General features: G+C 42.6%; 1 protein-coding gene across 2 annotated transcripts in view; it reads right to left on the bottom strand.

Moving 5' to 3' along the window:
- Positions 1–905: 905 nt before the first annotated feature.
- The window catches only part of STEAP4 (STEAP4 metalloreductase), a 47,930-nt gene continuing 38,103 nt past the window's right edge, over positions 906–10,732 (bottom strand). The window contains exons 5-6 of one of the 2 annotated variants that reach the window (XR_003941856.1): positions 4,860–5,447; positions 906–1,650 (exon numbers count right to left, since the gene is read on the bottom strand). Coding sequence is in view for 1 of the 2 variants with exons in the window: in XM_030200018.1 (XP_030055878.1) it covers positions 5,178–5,447 (270 nt within the window). In the remaining variant the exon portion in view is untranslated. Of the gene's footprint in view, positions 1,651–4,542; positions 5,448–10,732 lie in introns of those variants that run through there. The other variant, XM_030200018.1, reaches the window with a different exon arrangement.

Raw genomic sequence — 10,732 nt, 5'->3', positions numbered from 1 at the left:
AAAAAAAAAGGATGTGTGTATTTAGACCTGTTTCAACCATGCCCATGTAACAAAAAGGTGCTCTCCATAATCCTGTAGTTGATGCTGTTCCCCTCCCACCCTCCCTAAGAACTGAACCTGAAAGGGGATAGCAGGCTATATGACAGACTCAAGTATTAATTATGGGCATACTCAACAGAGCAGCAAGCAGCTCTCAGGAGTAGCCTAATGGTCTGTGAAGTGGACAATACACAAGGGGACCTGGGTCCAAATCCCATTCTAACTAGTTCTTTTTTGGTGAAAATCATGAGCCCTCCAAATACAGTACCTACGTATAGGAGACACTTGCAGGGTTTTTTTTTTTCTGGGCCTGGAGGGCTCACAATTCATAATAAAGGAGGTGAGATTTGTACCTGGGTGCCATTTGTTAATGTCCACAGCACTGACCTCTAGTCTGCTTGGCCATTTTTGTACAAATGATGTCAGACAGACATTTTTGTGCCTGCTTTTTTGGCTGTTCATATTTTGGACATTTTTAGTGCAAGAACATCCTTCTCACATATTTTCAAACAGGAAATCCCAATGTTTTTCTTGTTTGAAAATAGCTGTGGAATGGACTTTTTTTTTAGGCATAATGAGTGGGACATCCAAATTCTGATTTGGATGGGGTTTTTTTCAAAAATGCCCCTGCATGTTATTATGCCCTTGGGTGCTAGGAATATTGCCTCCACAGTGCATTCAACAATGGAACAAGCCCAAAGAGGAGAAGTGGGGCTTAGGAATCAAACCTAGATCTTTTATATGGTAGAGCTCAACACTGCTGCTGCACCATCAAGCTAGACCTACAATTACACAGTCTAATGACAGCTGGGTTTCTTTCTGAACAATTACATTTTTCCACATGAAGCCACATTGACACAAAACACTCATTTATTAAACTTCCTTTTAATTGCTTCACAACATTCAGTACTCAACTTCAAGTTGTGGTTCACACTGATATACAGAGGGGATTCTCAGGAGTTTATGGTTTTTATTGTTACAATACTCTCATGTTGTAAAACCGTAATGAAATTTATTTTACAACACAGAAAAGTACAATGATGAAAGAAGTGTCTGTATAAGATTTTATGAAAATAAAAAGGTGGGAATATGAGCCAGGCTATCCAAAAATTGGAACCAAAATGTAATTTAACATAAACAGCGTTTAATAATTTTCAAACTAATGATAATAAAACAATTCCACATTAAAAGTGACTCGACACAACGTTGTGTTTCGGCCAGATGGCCTACATCAGTAGTCTTGTAACTGAGATAAACAGTAAAATAAGATCATCAATTGATATAATAAGGGAATCTCAAATCACAAATGTAGACAAGGACTTAAAAATGGTCTTGAAAAAGAACGTTGGGCAAATAATCTGTCTGCCGCTGCACTCTACAAAGAAGCGATTGACGTGTTAGGGTCCACCTTTTTATTTTCATTTCACGCTTCGTGGGATCTATTGAGTTCTCCACGCACGTGGATTCTCTTTAGACTTTAGCACCATGTATAAGATTTTAGCAAGCCTTTGTACAGTCAATGTAATGTAGCTTTGTTCATCACTTGAAAGCTATGTTAAAATATATGGCAGGTACTGTTATTGATTATAGGTAAATATAGGGGCATATTTACTAAGCTGTGTTAGCTGTTAACATGGCAACACATGCATTATATTACATGATGTATACACTGTGCTTCCAGTTAACATAATATCTTAGCAGTTACTGTGTGCTATTTTTGCTTTATCTGCCTAACATGGAAGGAGACAGGGAACAAGCGGGGAATGTGCCTCATTTGAGCCAGGCCATTATTTTGCAAAAATACTGATTTCAGAAAGTTTCTATTTACATGTGGAGAGCTGTACCACATAAAAATTTCAAGGGGAGTGTGCTTTTAGTAGAACATAAGCTATATGCTGGATTCTATATATCGCGCCTTAACTTGCATGTGGACATTGAAGTGTATTCTATAACAATGCATGTAACCTAATTGGTTAGCTAGCTAATCAGCGTTGTCAATTGGATGTTAACCAGTGGCGTAGCCACAGGTGGGCTGGGGTGGGCCAGGGCCCACCCACATAGGGCTCAGGCCCACCCAACAGTAATACAGATTTAGCAGTAGCTGGTGGGGATCCCAATCTCTGCCAGCTGAAAACGCTACTCTCCACGATACCGGCAGCTGCACATACTCAGTTTTCAGCGCCTGCCTGCTGCAGACTGCCAAGGTGGAGAGAAGCATTTTTCCACAAGCTGAGATATTTTTTTGGTGGGGTGGAGAACACTTGGTGCCCACCCACTTCTTGCCTAGGCCCACCCAAAATCTGCTGTCTGGCTACGCCCCTGATATTAACAAGCAATTATCAGCATTAATTGGCATTAATTAAGATTTACGTGCACAACTCGCTAAGCGTATTCTGTAACATGGTGCGTGTAAATTCTTAATTGCATAGTTGAAAAGGGTGTGTGGCCATGGTTGAAGCATGGGCATTTCTAAAATCTATGTGCATTGCTATAGAATACTCCTGCTCTGTGGCTAATTTAGGAGTTAGAATTTACACCAAAGAAAACATGGTGTAAATGGTTGCAACTAAATTTGGTTGCATGGAGAGGTGTATAGGGGTGAGATTCTATATATGACACCTAAAAAACCAGCACTGAAATAAGTGCTGACTAAGCATATTCTATAATTTGTGCCTAAATTTATTTGATGATGATTATAGAACAATCTTAGTTGATATTTCAGCGCCTAAAACTATGTGCAACCATTTACACTAACAAAAACATGGCATAAATCCTGGCGTGTAGATTTTCGCAGACTGGGCCACATTCTATAACAATGTGCGTAAATTTTGGAACACCCACGAAACACCCTTTCCCATGCCCATAACCATGCCCCTTTTTGCCTGCATGCATTAGAAGTTCGGCGCACTTTGTTGCAGAATATGCTTAGCGAATTGTGCGCATAAATTCTAATCAGTGCCAATTAGTGCTCATTATTGCATGTTAAGTGCTGTTATCAGCACTCATTACCTTATTAAGCTTGTTAAGTTGCACACATTGTTATAGTCTGCGCTGATTTGTACATTATTGCCTCCCCCAAAATGAAACCATTGCCTCATTACTTAATTGGTTGTACTTACATGTGTTGGTTTATAAAATGGGTCAGCTACACATGGATTTACATCTGTTACCTGGAACATCTAGGTTTCAGAAAACTGCCTTATTGAGCAATTCAATTCAATTCAAGCTTCTCCTTCTTACCTACAAATGCACTCAGTCTGCTGCCCCTCACTATCTTTCTACCCTCATCTCCCCTTACGTTCCCGCCCGTAACCTCCGTTCACAGGATAAATCCCTCCTCTCAGTACCCTTCTCCACCACCGCCAACTCCAGGCTCCGCTCATTCTGCCTCGCCTCACCCTATGCTTGGAACAACCTTCCTGAACCCTTACGCCAAGCCCCCTCCCTGCCCGTCTTCAAGTCTTTGCTTAAAGCCCACCTCTTCAATGCTGCGTTCGGCACCTAACCCTTACCGTTCAGTGAATCCAGACTGCCCCAATTTGACTGCCCCTATCGGACCGACCGTTCACTTGTCTATTAGATTGTAAGCTCTTTGAGCAGGGACTGTCTCTCTTTGTTAAATTGTACAGCGCTGCGTAACCCTAGTAGCGCTCTAGAAATGTTAAGTAGTAGTAGTAGTAGTAATTGAGCAGTGCTCCACTGGAGGGATTAAGGGAAATCACCCCATTAATCTGCCAGTGGTTGATGTTCCGCCCTGAAAGCAAAACTGGCATGGAAAACCAGGCTCTATGACACTTCAGGAAAAATATATATTTGTGTCTAAAATGGTCACCATAAACAAAAACGTTTCTCTTGTTTTTCATAACATAAACTTGGGGTTTGTGCCCATATTGACCCACTCATAGTTTAGACATTGATGATTCTAAAATGGATGCTCCTGCCACACGCAGCCATCACATAAATGTCCATTTCTTCATGCATTTTACAGCAGGTTCTATGTTAGCAGATACTGTTCAAAAATCCTAGCGGGATTTGAGATGTCCTGACATGGACTTCTCAATTCTGATTTGTACGTCTTTTCTACAATGCTGCTCATAACTTTTAAACAACTAAATTAAGATGAATTTTCATTTGAAAACTTTAACCCCTAAGGGCTCCTTTTACCAAGCTGCGGCAAAAAGGGCCTGTGCTGGCATCGGTACATGTTTTTCACGGTCACTGCGTCCCCCTTTTACCGCAGTAGGTAAAAGTCTTGCTTTCCTGAAGGAAATGGCCATGCGGCAAGTAAAGCACTTGCCACACGGTCATTTCAGGGGAGAGCCCTTACTGCCACCCATTGAGATGGCGGTAACTGGGCAATGCATGGCACTGCCCGATTACTGCTGGGTACACTCCTGCACTAGAAAAATAAATATGTTTTAAAAATAAATATGTTTTTGTAGTGTCAGAAATGACGGCGCGGTAGGGGTGGGAAGTACTGCTGGGCTTCTGCGGTAGCCCGGCGGTACTTCCTGTTTAGCGAGTGGTAAGCCCACATTGGGCTTACCGCCGCTTAGTAAAAGGAGCCCTAAATTTGGTTAAAGTAGTTGACAGCTATAGCAGCGTAATTTAAAAGGATACATTTAAGAGCTCAGCTGTTTATTTATTTATTTTTTTATATCAGGCCCTTACTTTTTGTTATTCTATTTGTTTCTGATTTTGATCATTTTGATAACAGTGGGTTAAATTTTTAAAGTCTGAAGCTTGACTGGAATATGACACTAATACACAGGGCGGATAATCTTAGAATAGGCCACTGAACTTGTATGGCAGATATGCACATAAGTTCCACAAATTTTCAAAGGGAAAATACATGCATCTGTTTACACCTGCCCTCTGGCATGCTCAAAAGTTTCTTGTTTATTTTATGTCCATGTGCATTTTATTCAGTAGGTACATGTCAAAACTCTGCCCAAGCCCTGCTCCCTAGGACACCGGCACTCGGGTTGGAAAAACTTATATGGATAAGATGTATGCACATACGTTTAGGCACATGTAATCCAGGTGATTTTATAAAAGGGTGTTTTTGTGTGTGTAAAACTCAGCTTTATCCCTGGACATGCATAAGAAGATACTGACAGCTAGTAATGACCCAGTGGCTACACAGCTATCTTGCCATTCTTAAAGGTTGACTGCTTAGCAGATTTGGGGTTCCTTTCCCAGCCTTGACGGATTTGTGTAATTGTTTTGTCCACACATGGCATAATAAGAACAAACTTTATGACTAGCACAATACAAGGGATAACAAGAGAAAGCATGTATGGCAGAGGAAGATACCATCGGTATCGGGAAACATCGAGAAACTTGTTCCAGCCGAAGATCAGTGTATGTCCGGTGCACAATAGCAGTGTAAGATAACCCAATTTAGACTAAAAATGAAAAAAAAAACACAGTTAATATTATTTATGCATCTTAGAGCTACATGTAATAGCAATTACATTAGATCCCTTTGCACAATCTTTTTAAAAATAGCATAATCTTTGGTTACAGTATAAGTTTTTAAAGAACATTAATTTGTCATATATATGTTGAAAATAGGCTTCCCTTTGAAATTAATAGTAAAACTTTGTCGCAGGGTGGGCACATACAGTAAAGAAATGTGTTTCAGCCAAGATAAGATTCAGGGGCTCTCAGCTCTCAGAAAGTCGCAATGCTGCAACCTTAGTTTCTGCAAGATCTCCACCAGCTATCTTGGTATCTCTTTTTTTGGCTGCTAAAACAATAAGAGGGAGTTGACCATACATGCTATCTGTTTGGCATGCCTTTCGTGTGTTCTGATAGATACCAAATCTGAGAATGTTTTTGCAACTTTGAAGCAGGACTTGGCTTTGCTGAGATCTGCAAAATTGAGGCAGCAAGACATACATGGAGAGACTTGCTGACCTAAACGTGTATACACTGGAGGAAAGGAGAAACAGGGGTGGTGATATGATATAGACGTTCAAATATTTGAAAGGTATTAATTTGCAAACAAACCTTTTTCAAAGATGGGAAGGTGGTAGAACTAGAAGACATAAATTGAAATTGAAAGAGGGCAGACTCAGGAATAATGTCAGGAAGTATTTTTTTCACTGAGGGTGGTAGATACCTGGAATGCCCTCCCATAGGAGGTGGTGGAGATAAAAATGATAATGGAATTCAAAAAATGCGTGGGTCAAACGCAAAGGAATCCTATTTAGAAGGATCGGATCCAAAGAAGCTTAGGGGAGATTAGGTAAGAAAACTGGTGCTGGTCTGACTTCTACAGTCTGTTCCTTGACGGAGGCTGAGTAGATTTGGATGGGCCGGAGTGGAGCTTTTCGGGTGCTTTGACAACAACTTCAGAAATTTTAGATCAAGGCCAGTGCTGGGGAGACTCTTATGGCAAGGATAAATCAAGAGCAGATATACATTTGATGCAATACTTCAAACCATATGTAATGAGTTTATATTGTCGGGCAGACTGGATGGACTGTACAGGCCTTTATGTGCAGCCATCTACTATGTTATGTTACTATGTTACTATGAACTAGTAAGTAATGGAGATTCCTGCTAGAAAAAATTCATACATACCAATTTAAATATAGCATTGCATTTAGGGCTCCTTTGATGAAGTGGTGCTACCGATTAGCATGTGCTGCAAAGAAGTTCATTCAGTTCTCTTGGGCTTCTTTACATTCAGTGCACACTAATTGGCAGCGCTGCTTCATAAAAGGAGCCCTTAATATATGTCATGTCTTTTCCACCTGCATATATCTCATTTGGTGCCTTTTTATAGTCAACCATTTATACAGTACAGTCTTGATTATCCGACCTTTGCTACTCTGACCATCGGCATCCGGTATATCTGATGGACCCCTGGTGATGTCATCGCGTTGCCATTAAGAAGTGTGCAGCTTCTCTTCTTGTTTTCTGGCTTCATACGCTGCAAGGAAGCCATGTTATTGATCTGAGATCGTCTCTGCAAGGGACCCTTGTGGTGCAGCTAATATTCATTCATGCACCCCTCATGCACCCCTCAAACGAGTTAAGGAGCGGGTGGTTTCTCTTTCTCTTTGCAATTTTAGCCTACATTTAAGAATGAATTTTTGGATCTGGGACCCAGCTTTTGCAGCAAGGGAAACATTTTTTTTTTTTTTTTTTTGATTTGAGACCATGCTTTCATACATTCATTTTTTTTTGAGACCATGATTCTATGCAAGGGAATCATAATTTTTGGACCCGAGACCCTGCTTGTGCAGTGAGAGGAACCATAGAAAAACGGTTAAGCTGAGACCTTGCTTTTAGAGCATGGCAGCAATGTTTGGACCTGAGACCCCACTTTTGCAGCGAGGAAACTGTTGGAAGAAGTTTCTATCTGAGACGTTGCTTTTACAGCATGGCAGCAATTAATGGAAAGAGGAAAAAGCTGTTTTGTCTATAAAGCAGAAACTTTTGCAGAAAGGAACTTCTAAAGAAAGTGAACATTAAAGATGTTTTGAGCTGCTTTCCAGCCAGGGAACCATTTTTGATCTGAGCCCGTGCTTTTGCAGAAATATTTGGAGCTGACACTCAGTGAGTGCTATGTGACCCGAGAACCTGCTTTTCCTGCCAGGGATCCATTTTTGTTCTGAGGCCATACTTCTGCAGAAACAGAACCATGCAGTGGCGTACCAAGGGGGGGGGGGGGGGTCCGCCCCGGGTGCACGCCGCTGGGGGGGTGCCGCGGTGCGCGCCTGCTGTGAGAGTTCGCTAACTTCTCTCGTTTGCTGCAGCTCCCTCTGCCCCGGAACAGGTTACTTCCTGTTCCGGGGCAGAGGGAGCTGCAGCGAACGAGCAAAGTTAGTAAACTCGCAGCAGGCGCGCGCTGCGGCACCCCCCCAGCGGCATGCACCCAGGGGGGGCTCTTTCATGGGGGGGGGTGTCTTTCACCGGGGAGGGGTCCGTGCTGCATCGGGGGGGGGGGGGGCACTGCACCCGGGGGGTGGGGCGCCGCCCCGGGTGTCCGCCCCCCTAGGAACGCCACTGGAACCATGGTAAGATTCTTGTGCACAATGAGTTTTATGCAGTACCGTATGTACACCTACTGTATTTCTGTTTGTTCATTTACATTTACAGCACTTTCTTTATTCGTACTCTCATTCTTAGATCCAGAGGGTTTCCAGTTTTAGTTCTGCTGCCTTGATTTCTGCTTCACATCAGTTTTGACTGCAGAAGACAACACAGTGATCTTGAGAAATGCGGCTTTGCTTGGTTCTTTATTTCTGTATATGCAGTTGATAAGTATGGTTTCCTTTCCTCGGTTCTCTTCCTGTACAACATTGCCTGTTGTAGAATTGCTGTGCTGTGTATACTGCTCTGTATTTCGGTTCAATTTACCTGCTGTACAATTTTTTTCATTTTTTTCGTTGCTAATTAGTGTATTTCTGTTCTTCATGCATAAAGTATGTTTTCCGTGCATTGTGAGAGGTTCCCATTGTTTTCCGTATTATCTGAGTTTTCACTTATCCAACAGTGGGCTTGTCCTGGTTACATCAGATAATCAAGACTCTACTGTGTTTTATAAAAGGAACACTGTGGTGGCTTACTGTTCTGTAATAAAAAGGATCAACTCACTAAAATACAAGTGCAGCTTATGTCCAGCACTCAAAATGATTGATTTTCGAAACATAGTGCATTTGTTAAGCAAAGTAACCTCACAGTGGGTCTGAAAAAATGTCTTTATGTTGTTTACTTAAAAAAACTCTCTAAACTGCAGTAAAGCTGACTTGATTTATATTCACTTGACTGAGCATGCAATTTTAAATCACGGTCATTGTGCCAAAAAATATAAACTACATAAACATTTGTAAATGCCTTACCTTAACAAAGTACTGTGAACTGCCGTGAGAGTTTGCAGCAGCCATTTTAGACCAGTGCCACAAGGGGCAGGAGTGAAGGGACTGCGCTCCTGCCCCCAACAACTCTGCTGGACTACCAGGTATACGGGTAGGCCCGGGGGATGGCCTACTTGCATGGCTGGGGAGGAGATCTTGATGTGGGCTGCAGGAAGGGGGAAGGAAAGAGGGGACATTGGAGGGGGGCGAGAGGGTCTTGGGGGCTTTTTTTTAAACACAAAAAATAGTTATGCGGGTGCCAGCCCAATGTTCAGAGTCAGTACCCATATAGCTCAGTGGCCTTATTTAGGATAGCTCTTGAGCTGTCCTAAATTAAGCCACTGAGCTATGCAGGTGCCGGTACTGAATATTACCAACACCCACATAACCAGGGGTTCCTCTCTGTTGTTGCCCCCAGTGCTGCCCCTGATCTGCCCACCTTTTAGTTGGGCAGTCTGAGGGGATATTCAGCAGTACTCTCTGCTTAAGTGCTGCTGAATATCACCACTCGGGCAGCAGAAAGTGATTTAAGCTAGTTATTGCCAAACTGAAAATCGGCTATTTTGGGACTGCTCCAGGGACGAAGTTGGCATCTTGGCCAGTTAACTACTGATATTGAACACTTAACTGGTCAGTGCTATCTTTGGGGTCCTTTTACCAAGCTGCGGTAAAAGGACCCCTGCGGTGATATGGCGCACAGGTTTGCCACGTGTTGAGGCCCCCTTTTACCACTGTGAGTAAAATGATGTTGAAAAAACACAACAGAAATGGTGGTGCAGTAGTTAAGCACTTGCCATGCAGCCAGTTCCTGGGGGAGCCCTTACTGCTTCCTATTTAGGAGGTGGCAAGTGCTCCCACATTAACCTGGTGGTATCCAGGCAGCATGTAGGGCTGCCCGATTACTGCTGAGTAAGCCTCCAGTACTAAAAACTAAAATTATTTTTTTGAGTGCTAGAAATGGTGCATGGCACACACCGGCACTACTGCTGGGCTCCTGCGGTAGCCCGGTGGTGGGAACAATTTGCCACACACCATTGCTGCGGTAGCCCTACCATGGCTTTGTAAAAGGGCCCCATAGCTGGTTAAATGCTGAATATCACACTTAGGGATCCTTTCACTAAGCTGCGGTAAAAAGTGGCCTGTGGTAATGTGGGTGCGTTATTTGGGCACGCGCTGGGCCAAAGGGCTTTTTTTAATGGGCTGGGAAATGGGCTTGCACTGAAATTAAAACTAGCGTGTGCCTATTTATGGCTTCAGCCCTTACCATCACCCATTGACTTAATGGTAAGGGCTCGCTCACTACCCACGCGGTAGCCATGCTCATTACTGCCAGGAATGTTCCCGTGCTCCAAACTCAGAATTATCGCCGGGCACACACACTGCTAGCCCACATGTTAGCCCTCCTGCACCTTAGTAAAAGGGCCCCTTAACTAGTCATGCTTTAGCTGGCTCCAGAAACCCAGAAATTCAATGCTGGTGGCAGTCAGCAAGCGCTGATTTCTACTGGCTGAATATCAGGCCCAAATTTATGAAACCTATAATTTCTCTACCAAAGGTTTGTCAGCTATTTTTCATTTTATACAACTGATTTCTGAATGCATCGTATGGAATTTTGATTCTCAAGAAATATCTTCCTCGTGTCAGATGATTTTTGTTTAAGGGAGGAACATAGCCTTCTTAATTGCAAAAATTGGTTAGTAGGAGATTGGTTTCAAGGGACCTATTATGGAAACTTGTAAATCTAAATAATAGGCCCTGCCCCTTAAAATCAATTTACCCACAAACCAATTCATGCAATTAAGAAGGCTATGTTCCTCCCA

This window comes from Microcaecilia unicolor, chromosome 1 (assembly GCF_901765095.1).
Source record: "Microcaecilia unicolor chromosome 1, aMicUni1.1, whole genome shotgun sequence".
Taxonomy (NCBI): domain Eukaryota; kingdom Metazoa; phylum Chordata; class Amphibia; order Gymnophiona; family Siphonopidae; genus Microcaecilia; species Microcaecilia unicolor.
Note: the sequence above shows the minus strand (reverse complement) of the source record. Positions and strands in the feature narration are given on the sequence as shown.